The sequence below is a fragment of the Lepidochelys kempii genome, chromosome 2 (genome assembly GCF_965140285.1).
Source record: "Lepidochelys kempii isolate rLepKem1 chromosome 2, rLepKem1.hap1, whole genome shotgun sequence".
In the NCBI taxonomy this organism is placed as follows: domain Eukaryota; kingdom Metazoa; phylum Chordata; order Testudines; family Cheloniidae; genus Lepidochelys; species Lepidochelys kempii.
In genome coordinates this window covers 217,528,324-217,545,202 of record NC_136381.1, presented here as the reverse complement: position 1 = coordinate 217,545,202, position 16,879 = coordinate 217,528,324, and the positions used below count along the sequence as shown (strand labels likewise).

General features: G+C 39.6%; 1 protein-coding gene across 1 annotated transcript in view; it reads right to left on the bottom strand.

Annotated features, from left to right (window-relative positions):
• Nucleotides 1-16,879, bottom strand: part of VWDE (von Willebrand factor D and EGF domains) — a 76,532-nt gene that overhangs the window by 12,181 nt on the left and 47,472 nt on the right. The window contains exons 13-21 of the mRNA XM_078851336.1: nt 15,134-16,122; nt 13,975-14,111; nt 8,593-8,748; nt 8,333-8,437; nt 6,624-6,738; nt 3,816-4,066; nt 3,479-3,698; nt 1,855-1,992; nt 1,042-1,218 (exon numbers count right to left, since the gene is read on the bottom strand). Of these exons, the coding sequence (XP_078707462.1) occupies nt 1,042-1,218; nt 1,855-1,992; nt 3,479-3,698; nt 3,816-4,066; nt 6,624-6,738; nt 8,333-8,437; nt 8,593-8,748; nt 13,975-14,111; nt 15,134-16,122 (2,288 nt within the window). The remainder of the gene's footprint in view (nt 1-1,041; nt 1,219-1,854; nt 1,993-3,478; nt 3,699-3,815; nt 4,067-6,623; nt 6,739-8,332; nt 8,438-8,592; nt 8,749-13,974; nt 14,112-15,133; nt 16,123-16,879) is intronic.

Genomic DNA, 16,879 nt, shown 5'->3' with positions numbered 1-16,879 from the left:
GTCTACACTGCAATTTCATAGCCCTGCAGCCAGAGCCCTGCAAGCTCGAGTCAGCTGATGTGGGCTAGCCGCTGGTGTTTTATTGCAATGCAGATATACCCTACAGGTTTCAGTAGAGTATCATCTGCTGGCTGTGAACTCTTAAAGCCTTTCAATTAACTGAGATTTCAGTTAATTAAAATTGTCCTGATTAAACATTAAGTAGAGTAAGGAAATCATTTTAAGGTATTACAAGCTGAAGGATTTGTTCATGGATTTAAATAACATAGCCTGGGATGTAGTGTGCGCAGATGTGTAAAATGTATAGTCACAGAGGTCCTGAAAACCACTTCTAGTAATTGAATGGTTGAATTTTTCCTAATATGCATGGAGATAAAGGGTCAGATCTTGAGCCTCTCTGAGAGTGGCACAAAGTGAATGGAAAGTGACCTTCTCCTACTCCCCTGGCCACCTTCTGTTAGTCCCTCTTGTCCTACAAGGGTCCGAGAGGGCATACAGGGGGCGGAAGGGAGTACAACCAGAGCATCAAACTGAGCTGGCAAAATGGCTTGTATGGGGCCTTTGCAGATGCCACAGCAGTCCGGAGGCAGCTTACACTGGTGGCTGAACTGGCCAGGAAATTTCCTGAGAACGTAGCTTGACAAGGCACAGAGTTGAAAAGCCAGGTATAAAAGTTAAAGGAGTTTTTGAGGTTAGAATTTGGAGTTCATTTGCAATACTCCTCACCTATGTATTTCGTTTAAGGATTAAAATGGCACTCAGTATAATACCATAAACCACTGTCTGTTTCCCACAACAGATGTCCCCTCCCTGTCCACGTGTTATCTAGTGTACAGCACTAGGCAGGCACACAAAGTACAACATGTACCCTGCCCCTCATTACAGTATCAATCAGGTGACTTTGCTATCCTAAGCGATGTTTTGATGTTGACATTTTACAATAGGAATAAGAATGCAGCCCAACTAACGAATATATTCGGTTTCCTTTTAATCTTAAAAATTCATGTGAATAACATAAAATTGACTGGTAGCTTTACTTGCCAGATACATTCTCATCAGTATGTGCATCAGCAATTCCATTTTCTTCATGAAAAATGTAATCTTCACCCTCACTCCTTCCCATTTCTTCAGTGTCATCCTCTCTTTCATCATAAACATCTTCAAAGCTTTCCGGAACCAAAAGATGTGAGGGAACGTCACTTTTCAATTTTGTTTCAACTGCATATAAAACGTTAGCAGAGTTAAAATGCTAGTAAAATAAAATACCTCAAGATTCTGAAAGGTCAGATGAACGGGATGGGGGGAAAAGGGTTCTCAGTAGTTTTTGAAAAAGAACATAACCATAACAAAACTTGAATTATTCAGTAGTTGCAACATTACATAATCTTGCAGGCACGTTGGGAAGTTATTTGTTTGATTTGAACAAATGTAATTAGATTTCTTAAAAAATAACTAGGATATTTGGTCAATAAATGCACATGGTAACAAAACATTGTGTGTTAATGGGAAATATCCTAGTTCTATAATATTAAATATCTGCAAAATATTTACAATTCCTTTTTCTAAACATCTGAAGAAGCATTTAATAGATAAATGGGCTGGTGAAAACTGGGTGTAGTTCCAAAGAATTAAACAGAGCTACTTCGATTTTTACCAGCTGTGTATCTGGTCTAGCTGTCTACTGTCACATAAGGGGAATTATAAACCTAATATCTGACTTAGCAACGATACATTTTGATGAAAAGTATACAAGATACCTGTCAGCACTCTAATATGTTATTGTTTGAAATATGCAACAGACCAAAGACTCCTAATGTAAGGTGATTACTGTATTATAGGGAAAGGTTATTTTACCAAGGCATATCTTCCCATCTCCATGTAGACCTTTTGGGCATGGACCACAAAAATAGGAACCAAAAGTATTGAAGCAAAATACTCCAGGGAAGCAAGGCTTAGATGCACATTCATCAATATCTTCTTGGAAATCTCTACCTAAATTGAAATACAGACTTTTAGAGTATCACTTTACTTAACTTTGGCTGTACATTTAAATAAAGTGGAATTTATGTGGGCAGTGAAATAGAAAACAAATTCCACATATAAGTACCAACTGCACAAATTCTGCAGGTCTGCCATTAAACCGTATTTCCATTAAACAGTGAATATTTTCCTTATTGTAGAATATACATAGAGGGAGGGTTTTGTGGGCTACAATTCAGCAAAGCACTTAAGCATGTGCTTAACTTTAACCATGTCTATGGTCCCAATGAAGTCAAACCCACTATTTATGTGCTTAATGGCAATGCTGAATTGGGGAAGAAAGTGTGAGATCATTTGCTCTTAACAGACATTATCAACCACAATATTAATCACTTGTTATAATATAGTCAGATTTCAGAGTAGCAGCTGTGTTAGTCTGTATCCGCAAAAAAAGAAAAGGAAGACTTGTGGCACCTTAGAGACTAACAAATTTATTTGAGCATAAGCTTTCGTGAGCTGTAGCTCACGAAAGCTTATGCTCAAATAAATTTGTTAGTCTCTAATATAGTCAGAGTGACTCATCATTCTTATAATTAAAAAGCACAAAAATGATTACCTGTGTTGTGTTTGAAATGAATAAAAAATATGAGCACAGATAAACAAGTATATGTTCCGGCATGCTCTGCACGTCCTTTTTAAAGGGAGATAGAATTGGATGGTGATTTCTGAATGGATTCACAGATCTGACTTGGGGGATCCACTGCCAAACTTATAAACCATTCCTCCATGCTGAAGCACAGGGATGCTCATGCTGTGCCCCACAAGCTACAGAGTATACAGACCTCCTGCGTAGAATCCCTGCATCCTGCTCCTTTGCACACTGGAAATGCAGTTGTTCCATTGATTCAGGGACTTCTAGTTAGGCTGCAAGATCTTCCCCTAAATCCTTTGATTTCCTATACCTACTTACGCTCAGCAAGTAACTATACTTGTTTGGGGTCAAATTGTGCCCTCAGTTATACACATGCTGTTTCACTGACTTCAGTGGGCGGGTGCAGGTGTAAATGAGAAAAGAATTTGGCAGAATGCTTTTGTTTCTTTCAAATATCAGAGCAACTGATTCACAGAAGAAAATTTAAACCCAATATATATGATCTTTATTAGGTCAGCCTCTTCAGTCTGCAGTGGCCAGTGAACAACTTATTACAGTCATAAGCATTATGATTTGGCCTTACAGATTGAGTCAGCTGGGGTGAGACTCACAGCTGAATAGTTTTTCTGACAGAATAGTGTCATATAGCCGAGATTATGCACACAGATGCAAGAAAAATATTAAAGTCGCTGAATATAATATAGTACTTGGTATTATATCACAAGAGTATAATACTTTTCTTCATATTATCACAACAAATTAATTTCAATCTATACAAGTAAAGTAAAAACAAGTAAAAAACAATTAAAAGTTGTTATCTACGAAAAAAGAAAAATAATAATTTACCCTGCAGCCCAGGTGTGCATTCACAGTAGTAGCTGTTTATCCCATCAACACATCTGCCAATACCACAGGGATTAGATTTACAATCATCAAAATTCACTTGACAGAGGTCACCTTCAAAACCAGGCAGACAGACACACAGGTATTTTCCACTTCCAGATGGGAAATGTGTATTTGTTACACATGACCCACCATTTAAACAATCACACGATTTCACATTGACCTACAAGACAAGCCCAATAAAAACATATTACTGGTTATGAACTACCAATTAGTTTTGTCACTGGGTATCTTATAGGTTAGGAATTAGTGTGGATTGTTTGACTGTAATATTTATTACCTCTATTATTACTATAGTCTCAGCATTGCAATCATCTGTCAAAGAAAATGTCAATTTCTGTGAACTCTTTGCCACAGCTTTCCATATAAGGAGTCCAGAAGGGGAAAGGCTGGCACCTTGAGGGCCGGAATCCAACGTAAAAAGGATGGCAGAGCCTTCTGGATCTGATGCCATAAACTGGTACACAAAATTTTCCCCATAAAATGTCTGTAGTGTGCCTTGCAAAGTTGGAAGCACAGGAGGCTCATTGTCTGCAACAAAGTAGACATTTTGTCTTTTAAACAACAGTTAAAACATATTTATAAATATGAAAAGGGAAAATTTTCTTCAAAAGAGTCTATTCTGACTTTGATGAATGCAATTAATTCTTCTTAACTTTAATGGTACTTAAATGGCACAGAAAAAAAGGCCCTTTTATCATAACTTTAACAAAGCTTATAACCCAATTATTTATTATATAGAAAAAATATTGCAGAAAGCTTATTTTATCTGAATGTACAAAGAACCCCAAACCCCTTGAACCACCTGGACATATACTTTGATTCTCTATAAATATGAACATAAACCTGCACTTGAATTACATTTTGTAAATGAAAGTATCAGACTCCACAAAGCCCAGAAATGGTTTACATTTTCCTTGAGGAATCTATCTATCTATCACGTCTCTTATGGGACAAGAGCAGTGTCACCTCTTGAGCAACTTGAATGAAAAACTCTGCCACTAAGATCCAGATCCACTAACATCAATGGGAGTTCTGCATGCAGACCGCTTGCTGAATATGGCTTAACTTGAAGATGATGCTCTTTAACTATGAGATTCTGTTAAAGAACATACACATTTAGAACTACATTTTCAGAAATGAACTCTATTTATGTGATTGCAATTTTGAGCCTGCAGATAGTCGTGTGAATGAGCACAAAAACGGATTTCATGTCCACAGTAAATTTCATGTGAAAATAGTCTGTGATCAAATACCACAGTGATGGGACCCTGCATGTAAAAGATAGTTATTCATCCAACAGCCTGTCTGAAGAAATATATCAGGTAGTTAGAATTCCATTTGCTATCATTTATGTTTACAAAGTTAAAGGCACAAATGTTTGTGGACATTTTTGTATTGTTGTAAGGCACAATAATATTGGACTATTTGAGGCCCAGCAGAAAACTGGGGCCTTATCTAAATTATTCTTTCCACAATCACATTAGATAAATTACATAGAACTCCTCAGAATAGTTATTTTGTTAAATGTGAAAGAAAATTTAGTTAGAAATTCTATCCTGCACATGCCTATTCTGCAAAACAATAATAATACCCAGTTCTTATATAGTGCTGTTCTTTAGTAGATCTCAAAACAGAATATTCTATTGTCAGAATGCAAGATGCAAAATTAGAGTATATAGTAAGTCAAGCAGGTATGCAGTCCTGACTGAGATCCATAGCCTAGCTGGGGCCTCAGCACACAAAGAACTAAGTGAATCCCATGGAGCAAGGCCACGCATAGCAGCAGCTGTAGAGATCCCATCCCATGAGTCACTGACTCTACCTCCTACTCATATATTGGAGTGGGGAGTAGGGAGGCATGGATCAGCGTTCATGTCGCACTCCCTGTCAGTACCTGGCCCGGGCTGGGGAAGCTAATGAACCAACTAGCGGACCAAATTTGGTGATGAATCCTGGTCATGTGCCAGCTGAGGCATGTTGCGCACACACTAAGAAGTGGGAGAGTGACATCAGGAATCTAGTGCCAACCTTGACTTTCCAGTGGGACAGGCAGGTTCTCAATGGCTGAGTGGCAGCAAAGGAGTCAGTGAAAGTGAGGAGTCTGAACTAGATCACTGCACATAAACGGAGACACCTGTTGTCAGGAATGGGTCCGTTGGTACCAAGGAATTCCTCACTGAGACTGTCAGAAGACAGAGAGGGCTTAGCTCCAACTCCCCACCTATTCACCAGCTAATTTCTGGTATACTGTCACTGGGCTCCTCATTTAATCTGGTTCCTCTTCTCCTCCCCCTCCCTCACAAGCAGCTCTAAGGGGATTACTAAAGCCCCAGGGCTGCAGTAGCTGTCATGCTCCATGCACATGATGGGGTGGGAGGGAGGGAGAGAGAGAGAGAGAAAGGAGATACGGTCTACAGCAGTTCAGTGAGTGGATAAGGGCACCGCATCTTCATGAGCTCCTAGCCCTCTTCAGCAGCACTGTGGAACTCAGTTTGTATAAATGTATATTAAGACCCTATGAAGTTAGTTTTCTCCTACTTATTTTTTCTTTTAATTGTATCTGAAAACAACCAGTGACTATTCTTTCAACGTGTAATCATTAAGTCGATTTCTATATTGTTAGTGTACATGGTACAGTAGGTGAAGTGTGTCAAACATTTAACAGGTTGCTGTCCCCAAGATCATACTATGCAGAACAAAATGCACAGAGAATGGTGAGAATATATTATTGAATAATGGACTGATTTTCATTAAGTCCTGTGTGTGAAAATAGGCACTCGCCTCCACTTACTGCAAATGTATCAGGTCACCAGAGTTGTGCACGGGTACCAATCTGGTCATGTGCTCACATGTGCAAGTTTGTGCACTAAGAGCCTGATTCAAAGCCCACTGAAGTCAATAGAATCTTTCCCCTGACTTCAATGGGCTTTGAATCAGGGTCGTAGTCAGCGCCCATTTCACATGCACCGTTTAACAGAAGTCATAATCAATATTTTGCTTGTATCAACACAATTTTGAAACACCACCACTTCATTAGGTATCAGCCTAATTCCTGTGAGAGGCTCCAGGACAAATTTGAACTTACTTTCAGTAACTGACCAAGTTAACTTTGAGATGTCAGGTCTGCAGAGTAAGCATGGGCTGGTAGGATTTGTATCTCCTTCCCCATAACAGAGGCCATCTATGTTGCATGTTTTCTCCTTAACAGAAATATCAATGTAATTGATTAAATGTTTACGATTTTCTCTTGGTTCTCAAACAATAAATCTTTATGTACTGTAAAATGTCAGAGAAAGAAAATCTACTCTAACTTAACAATTTAATTGAATAAAGTATTCATTTTTGTTTGGGAATGAATTTGAGGGCAACATTTTCAAAGCTGCCTCATCCCAATATCTAAATCTGCGCTTGTAAATTTTGTGCATGAAAAATCCCCACTGTTACAACCTGGACATCTGATTTATAATATTGTATACACTTCTTGCACTTTCCCCTGATAACTTCCTGATTCTTTGAAGATATCTCAAAATGCATCATTCTATGACAACACTGACATTGTCCATTGCATGCACAGCCTTAAGACTTCTAGGATCAAATTTATCCCTGGTGTAATGTCAGTGAAATGAACAGTTGCACCAGGGATAAATTTGGTCCCTGGTCTTTGTGATGTCACAAGCTAATGTACTATTTTGCTGAAGTGGGAAATACTAAGGTGATGTCACAGAAGGAAAAACTGAATTTTAATAAATTCACTTTATTGATTATCTGAATGCCCCCATCCAAGCCCCACAGCCTGGATGGTGGAGGCCTGCAGCAGATAAACCTGTGCTTCATTCAATTTCACCCTTTTCTGCAGTTGACCATGAATGCCAGGAACACCTTTAGAGCTAGAATATTGTATTTATCTACTTGTCTTAGAAGGGCCTGGTGGTGCATAGCGACATCCTCTCAGAGCAAGCTCAGGGGCACAGGTGGACAGTAGTCCTCACTGGCTTGGTGCAAAGCAGGATTGCTCAGCTTGCTCCCCTCATTGCAAGACTTCTCCGGTGGCTGCTGGTCTGGAGTGAGGGAGGTGCATGGCCTTACTTCCTCCACTCTTGTGGGTGCACCAACAGAGCAGTTTCTGTGCTCAGTTGTGAAATGCCCATGTGTAGGCTGCACAAGTAGAAAGAAGCTCTTTGTCCCTCCCTTTCCTGCCTGCCTATGGATGGCGCTATCATCATCTGGCTCCTCACCTATGTGCATAATTCCACGCTCCATGGAATGGGTCCATGCATGGGTCTACAGCAGTTTATGTATCTAATTGGTTTCATGAGTACTATCTGAAGGGACACGATGGATGAAGCTATTTTAGGGCCAATTTGCTCACAAGAACAGACTTACTTTAACTTCAATCGTGCTTTTGTAGGACAGATTCTGATACCCGTTTTTATTCATAGTATGTGGTCCCTTACTTCACAAATAGTTGAATTAACTATTTGTGGAATAAAGTACGATTCATTATTCACCATGAATAAGGAAAGGAGTACTTGTGGCACCTTAGAGACTAACCAATTTATTTGAGCATAACCTTTCGTGAGCTACAGCTCACTTCATCGGATGCGCAAATGAATAAGGGTATCTGAATCTGACTCTGTCTGAGTGAGGCAAGCAGTATTTAACAAATAATAGTCTATGGTGTGAACACATGTATTACACATCTTCCAAGAACTCAGTTGGCCTTTATATTTGTTTCCTAGCTCAAACTAAGACGCAAATATTCAAAATAAGCATAAATAATAATGAAGCACATACCTTTAATGTACATAACCCATTTGCCTGTGGTTCACATGTTTGACAAGCTCCATCAAATAATGTTATTGTTTTAGGATTGCTATAAATGAATCCATCATTAGAAATCTGTAAGATTTTACAATAATAATGCAATAAATTATACCAATATATCCAGCAAAGATTCTAGTACTATTTCACAAATGGCAACATATAAATACCAATTTGCATTTTAATAATAATAATTGTATCTCAAAATTGCTATTTGAAAGGACTATGGGTACCTTGATTTGCCACCTTGCAATAGGTTTGTCATCAACCTGATCCATGACATCAGATTGCTGACCATCAGTCGGCAGTTGGCAATCGACCGTTCTTGTGTTTTGGAAGGCAGATGGCATAAACACAGGTTCTCCCAGGATCCATTTACTGTCACTGTACTAAATTAAAGGATAGAATGCCTGTTTTTTCATATCAATGCATTCTGAAAACATGTTTATAACAGAGAACATGTACAGAACATTATTAAAATACATCTGTCTTTTCTAGGGTTAGTCACACTTTGGAAAGGTGAAGTGCTATGGAAGTGCTAAGTATGATTATTTATTGATGAATTTATGTCTTAGCTTAGGTCTTCTGTGTCTAATTAAAAGTGCTAATTTGGAACTGAAGGCCCAGATTCATCCCTGCAGTGAGGCCATTTGGTACCACATGTCCAGAAGATAATGGATCTAAAGCTGGAGCAGCTGGCCAGGATCATGCAAGCTTGTGGCGCCGAGCTTCTTTAGTAGTGTAGAGGTGGAAAAGCAGTGCCTAAACCGCCCCTCCTCCCAGTTCCCAGAATGTGGGCAAGGCTGGGGTGAAGGGAATGGGATTGGGTCTTCCCTGAGTCCTAGTTATTATATCAACCCCTCTGGGTTATTGGCTGCCAGCCATTAAGCTCTTCTAAACTTCACCACGGAGCCAACCCACTTTATAGTTGTCCTTGGCTCGAGGAGCCACAAATGCTGTTTAAAGCTACCTTTGTACATCCCTATGCTGAGTAACAGTGTGCGGTCCTTGGCCATAGTCAAGGATCTGGCCTTAGAGTCCAATATAATGGAACAGAGATGATAATGCTATAGGGCCTTGTCTTGAAGTCCTTAGTCAGACAAAACTGTTCTTGACATCAGTGGGAGGGTTTTGTGAGTGAGTAATACAGAATTGTACTCATAACTGTGATGCTTGCAGATCAAGTGCCAGCTCATGCCATGGTCCCCATGTCTCCACTGAATGACAAATACACAGCTGGAACCTGTCCGGCTCACCTGTGTGTTGGTATTGCTAAAAGAGGTATTAGAATTATAAGAAGGTTTAGACTTTATAGAATGCTTGTAAGCTGCTGCATGCATTAATTTCACTTATAATATCTGTATCGCATATTATAAGATATTATTTGAGTATTTGCATTGTAAGACTCTGTAACTGTGTAAATCACCAGACAGGAGAGTGAGACATTAACTAGTGTAAAATGCTGATTTCCAACAGAAAGTGTTACATTCTGGCCGACAAGGAAGGCCCATCAACATCAGATGGACTAGAGTGGAACATTAAAGAGGAAAGAAGACTTTGTTGTTTACTCTCTCCACCTCCATAAAGATGAGGCTTGCAAGTGGATTCCTTCCATCAGCTGAGTTTTCCCCTCAGAGCAGCAGGAGGAAGGGAATAAAAACCCCTAACAAAAGGAACTGTATCTTTACGTTGCTTGGACTCTGGGAGGCCAGGATTACTAGGCATATGCAAAAGATCCCCAGTGCTTTAGGGTTAGCCCTAAAGGACATATAGACCTTGCTTATTCTAGAAGCTACCATTACTTTGGAAACTTAAGATTGTAACTCATTTGTGTATGTATGTTTACCTACTTTAAACTTGAAAATAACTCTCGCAGTTCCTTTTCCCATATAATAAATCTTTAGATAGTTTATTACAGGACTGGCTACAAGCACCGTCTTACCTGAGGTAACTGATTGGTCCTTTGGGACTCGGAGTAACCTGAATATTGCTGTGATCCGTGGTATAAGAGACCATCTGTCACAAAGTTAAGCTTACCGAGGTGGCAAGACAGAGGATTACCCAAGGGGACTGTCTGTGACTCCATGTTAAGGTTGTTATAGTGCCTGAGGAGTTTGCACTTCATAATTTGTTGGTGAAATCTAAGTGTACATCTCACAACAAATTTGGGTTTTGTGCCAGGCTTTCTAACTGTCTCCCCTGAGACTGGTACTCACACTCTTGAGTCACTATAGGACAGCTTGACAATAACTAGATGCATTAGTTGTATGATCAGATGAACCTATCACATAGTTTAATACAAAATAGTTAGACACACTGAAAGAGATGGTTCACAATGTATCCGAATTAATTTGTTTTTACAAAAATATTAAATATTTGTTGGTCTGACACACACAAAAATAACCTCACACAAAATCTCTTTTGCTGTAAAGATGGAAATCTCATCATGGGTCAAATTTAACTTGACTTTTTAAACAGTTAACCTTTTTCCAATATAATTGGACTGTTATTTTGCTAATTGTTTTTTTCCCCATATATGAATTATTTTGGTTCTGATATAAAGATATTCTGTCTTTCTTTCTTGACTTCCTTTTTTAAAAGGAATGTGGCAAGAATGATTAATCTATAATTACACTGAAGGAAAAAAAGCTAATAGAAATAGTAATAAAAGTGCAATTTTGACAGCATTTACCCTGATAACCTTTGAAATCTGAAGCAGACATTTTCCACAGGAGTCTTTTTGTTACCAATCCTGGGAATTCAGAGGTATGAATTTGCTACAGAAACATGTTAATTTTTTTTTAAATTACAAAGCAAGATGTCAGGGGTATTGAGACAAAGTATGTTCCCAGGTCTACGTGCATGTACAATTTCATGCAAATTAGACTGAATCTTACTCTGTATTTTGCTTCTGTGGGCTAAACTGTCTCGCCCCCTACCAAACCTGAGTAAATTTCCCCAATGTATCTGTGTAATCATAGACTCACTTGTCATGGCCCCCAAAATCTCCTGCTATGGCACAGATTGCTGCCCTACAGAGCAGTGCCTAGCTGCTCCTGGGAGTGTGGAATACTCCTATGCAAGCTCCCCAGAGTCATCTTTATTTCCACCATGCACCAAACACACTTCCTTCCTGCTCTCTATCAGGATTGACCCTCTTGGGGAATAAGGATGGATTTGGCCTTTAACCAGAAGTGAGAAAGTGAAGAATAAGAATTTTTTCCAGGTTTAGCTAAATATTTCTTCATTAATGAGATGCCTGCTAAAATGATTCCTCTAGGTGACGTAGGAGCAAGTAGGTCTGTCCCAAAGCACAGAGGGGCTGGTTCCAATGGACCAATTTTTACACTGTTGCAACTCTGACAACAGGGTAACTCCTAATTTATACCACTGTAATTATACAGGGCAGATAGCCCCGAAAGTAAAAAAAATTCCAATACTTGGTATTCTCAGGACAATACCTCAGATTCCCCATCAAGCCTGATCCTGTACAAATATTAGCAGTGGGGCTCATTTTCTAACTTAGCTCAGGTCAGTGCTAGAAGTGTCAATAAAAGTGATTTACGATAAAGATTTTGTAGCTGGGAAGCAAATGTGCTTCCACAGAGAGTGTTATAACGGAAAACCTTGCCATGAGGTGAGAGTGAGACATATCAAACTGTGATAAGCGAACTCTCAATAATTGCCTCACTGGGGGCTTGATCTGAAGGGCTTTTAACCTAATGGAGTGTAAATTTGCTGCTGACTTTCTCATTTTGAACCAACATGTAGATAAGTGGATCCATGTTGTGCTCAAGAAATAGCTATTGCCTGCATTCTATAATCTGTCAAAACAATCATAGCATCTGTAGGAACTAGTTGAGTAAAAGTTTCTTGTCTCAAAAAGGAAAGTTTCCCACTGAATACACTCCAAACAAAATCCCACATAAGTGAAAAGCAATTTTACTTTGGAGCTTTCTCAGTCTCTAGTCCAAGATCAAGAGGCCAACTCTTTATTGCAACATGACGACTTCAGGCTTTCCAATATTTATGAGTTAATCAGGTGTCCTGGGCAATTCGAGCATTCTGTCTACCTAAATTCCTCTTGTAATTTCATTAACATGTGTTACAGTATGTTGGATCATATTAAAGAAGTTCTGTATTAAAATCACAAATGAGTTTGATTCCCCATAGTTTAAATTCCAGGGTATTACTAATTAAGAGGTCTCTTGGTTTTTGGTACTGTTTCTCTCCCTCTATGTGTGAAACTTGCAAGCTGCTAATTGAGTTAGTACATTCTAAGACAGAGTCTGTTCTCAAAGCAATTCACAGAGAGAGAGACTCAAAGCAATACTCTGTAACAACAGAAACAGCACCCAGAGACTCCCCGCCCTTTTGTTGTATTAACAATTGTGATTAAAATAGAGACAGAGGATGTATGTGGATGGATGCTTGGTGTGGATAATAACTGAATGATCAGGGAGGTGCCAGCCTAAGAATCCAGTGTCCATTGGCTGAAGAAGGCGTCAAGTGGAAATCACCAGAGGACCCCTGGAGGGCAGACTAGAATCCACCCAACAGCCTCAAGAATGGGAGAACCAAAAAACAAGATAACATCTAGCAGCACGGAGCCGTCAGGAATGTGCTATCTGCTGACTGATTCAGCAACAGCATGATGAAGCAATTCCCATAGACTGGCATAGGAAGAAATTCCTATAAAAATGGACTCTAGAAAGTAAGAACTTTGGGGGTCTGAGTCTGCAAACCAACTTCCAGGAGCATCAGATGAGCATCTGACAAGGCCCTGCTCCCTCCTCATGTCCAGGCCACCTGGCCAGTGGCTTGACATGAGCAACTCTAAGGCTGGTAACTATGATAACAACCTTGCAGAACCTGTGTGTGTGTGTGTGTGAATGAATGTGTGAATAAATATGAGATTGAATGGAATGTTATAGCTATAACCAACTGCTTACTATGATTCTTTCTGTAGTCACAATAAATGTGGTATTTTGCCTTTTCCCCTTTAATAAGATCCTGCTGGTTTTTATTTTATTGGTATAACAAACATTCTTAATTTCCTGTCCTAAACTATTATTAAATAGCTGCTGTATTTTACCCAACAGTGTGGCAAAAATTGCACCTCCATTTTTATAATAGAAACATTTTATTTCAAAATGCCGTTTCAACCATCAGGCTCCAACCTGGAGAAATTAGAGGTGTCCTTCAGCCAGCTGCCTTGTCCTCCAAATAACGGGACTCTATCCTTCTCTGTAAGGACTTTTCTTTTCAACCACCTGGTCACTACTGAAACTCCCCAACATAGGGCTACCCTTGTACAGATATATTTCTCAGCATGCTTTTCTGATAATTGGCTGCTGTTTCCTCATATAACTCTCTCTCTCAACTGTAAAAATTCCTATTATGTTTTCTATTTCTCTTGCCATTGAGGAGATGGCAGTCTTACAAGGAGTTGAGTGCCTACTGTAAAGTGCTGAGTATATTTGCTCTCAGCTTCCATTGCATGATTGGACCCTGTGTGCATTAATATAAATGCCTTCTATTCTGCCCAGGCAATTAGAAATTAATCCCAGTGCTCTGAAAAGTTCAAATATATTATTACTGTGTAAATGACAAACCTGTAGTTTGATAATTTCACATTTCAGACTGGGTGACTCCCTGAAACCTTGGCCAAAAGCTCTCACAGATGTACAGTCATACTGTCGAACATCACACAATCCATCATTCTCCAGCTCTGTAATTTCTGGAACCTGACCTTTGAAGTAAAGATCAGTAAGTGAAAGTCAACAAATTAACTGATTAACACACATTTAAGTTATGTAAAGCATAACACATCTCTCTGTCTATAAACTATACATATCTTAGAAGAAAGAGTAAACAATATTGCCCTGCCTGGTCTGTCTTCAGCATTTCATTTTGTCTGGTTAAAATGTTTAAATGAGAATTCAGATACAATTTTAGAATGACAGAAATCTGTCATACAGCAGATATGGGAAAGAGATATACAAATATGGTACAACATCTTGTAGATCTAAATTAGAGATCCAACCAAAGAAAGAAATTAACTGGAACGTTTTATAAATTTGAAGTTTCAAATTTCCTATTCAGCTCTACTTTTGATATTGAGTAGGGGAGGAAATGTTCATGCTGCCAAGAAGTGGCTGGGCATGTGTCAGGTCTGCTTCTCATTTATAGTAACATACCTTTACACTCCTCTGGCAGTATAAAGTGTAACTGAGAATCAGGCCCTAACATCAGAAATGGTAGAAATGGAAATGGATGGGGGAAAGGAGTCCACAGCCCAAACCTAACTGTTTTCTTTTTGATGTAGATACTCTCCTAAAATAGTTTGCTGTCAGGGAAGCAGCTCCTCCAAAATAAAAAAGTATTCTACTGCCACTTAATGACCAGGGCTCTTAAAGAAGTTAAAAATAGGGAATGGATATGTGTGACAGCTCTCCTTGACAGAAGACAGTGTGTGAAATATGCTACTCTCCTCAGCTAGTAGTCTAGATTGTATATTCAGTGAGAGTTGTCAATATTTTAATTCTGACATGCCAGAAACTGAGTCTGTGGCTTGCCCTTGGGAAACCAGGAGGCAGAACAGATAACACATATAGCTGTTATTGAAATGAAGTTGTGGGATAATGAGTAGGCTCACTGTAGGGAATGATTGTCAGTGTGCAAAAGCAGGGGAGAAAAGCAATAAAATGAGCTGGTCTGGCACAAAACCCAAGAACATTGTATGAGTAAAGCTTCCTGTATAGTTCTACTTACCAGACAACACACTGCAGTCATATGAGCTAAAGCCTTGAAAACAGGCACAGCCCCATTCTACACACTGTCCATTACCACTGCAGAGATTGGGGCATTTTAATGCTAAGAGAAGGTCTTCAATTGACCCCTGAAATCCTTGTGTGTTGTAATTTATTTCTTCCAAAACCCTCTTTTCACATTCATTCTCTAAAAGGGCCATGCCTGCTTCTGACCAGCTGAGATCATCCTTCAGCAATAGATCTTTAAAACACATATCTACTGTATCCTCTATCCGCCTGCCAAGAAGAGCAGTGCAAGATCTGCCTATGCTAGAGTTAGCTATTGTCTGCTTGCATAATGCCAAGGCGTTGGACTCAGTGAGGCCAGAAGGTGTGGGCCAAGAAGGGAAAAATTCTTGGTGTGTGTCAGGGGTATGGTCCTCTGGAAAAAAATAGCTAAACCCTTCCAGGTCCGTTTGGCTGAGACTTTGGAATGGAAATACAGAAAAATATTCATAATAATGCTGGCGCTTCCATCTATTTCTGACAGGCTGTCTTTTGTGGAGATGGCTGTCATACTTCTGTTTATTTCTTCTACTTCCCAAGCTCAATAAGCCTTGTTTTTCTGTTCCAGTGTCTTCCCTTGAATTTGTAGCTGTATGTGGTAGGGTTTGTGTGTGATGTTTGGTTTGATTAACAGATTGGTCTTCTCCGGACAGAAGAGCAGAAGAATCCTTTTCATGTGAAGATGAACGTCTGCTTAAGCGCCTGATAAGCTCAACAGAGCTAAAATACTCAGCAGTGACATCCAGTCCTGGTATCAAAGAAAGAAACTTAACATTTTCACTTTCTTTGCAAGATGAAGCAAATTCTCTTTGAGAAACAGAATCCAATTTATTCACCGATTCATATAATCCAGGATCATCAACTGTGCAACTACAGAAGGGTGTTTTCTTGGATGAACTTAAAGAACTTGGTGTTTTGTCAAACAAACTGTCTCCTGGTGAAATTCTATAAAAGAAGGGGAAAAGAAAAATGAATATACTGCAAATTGTTATGTCGCTGAATTGTTATATTTTAGAAGTCCACAGTGTTGTTTACACCACTGGACCCTAGATTATAGTAGATACTGAATATCACCATATAGCCTTTCAAAATTTTGAGTGACCTAATTAAATTACAAAACCATGAGAATAAATTTTGATAATATGATTAAAATGCATGAATAAATGCGTTGGTTTGTGTGGTACACCTGGTTATATTGTTTAATAGCCTTTTAAGGGCTTGGCTACACTTGCGAGTTAGAGCACATTAAACGAACCCCAGGCGCTAGCTCACTACCTGTTCACACTGGCAAAACACGTAGAGCACTCTGACTCCGCAGCTAGAGCGCTCCTGGTACTCCCCCTCGGCAAGTGGAATAACTTTTGGTGCGCCCCTGCTGGAGCGCCACGGCACCAGTGTGGAGGCCCTGGTCTGTTAGTGCACTTTGATCAGCCTCCAGAAGTGTCCCACAATGCCTGTTCTAACCACTCTGGTATCACTTTGAACTCTACTGCCCTGCCCTCAGGTGACCAACTGTCAGACCCACCCTTTAAATTCTCTGGGAATTTTGAAAATCCCCTTCCTGTTTGCTCAGCCAGGCGTGGAATGCTCTCAGCAAATCTTTCCAGGTGACCATACCTCCATGCGCCAGGCAATCCCCGGTATGGAGCAATGGCAAGGTGCAGGACCTCATCAGTGTTTGGGGGAGGAAGCTGTCCAGTCC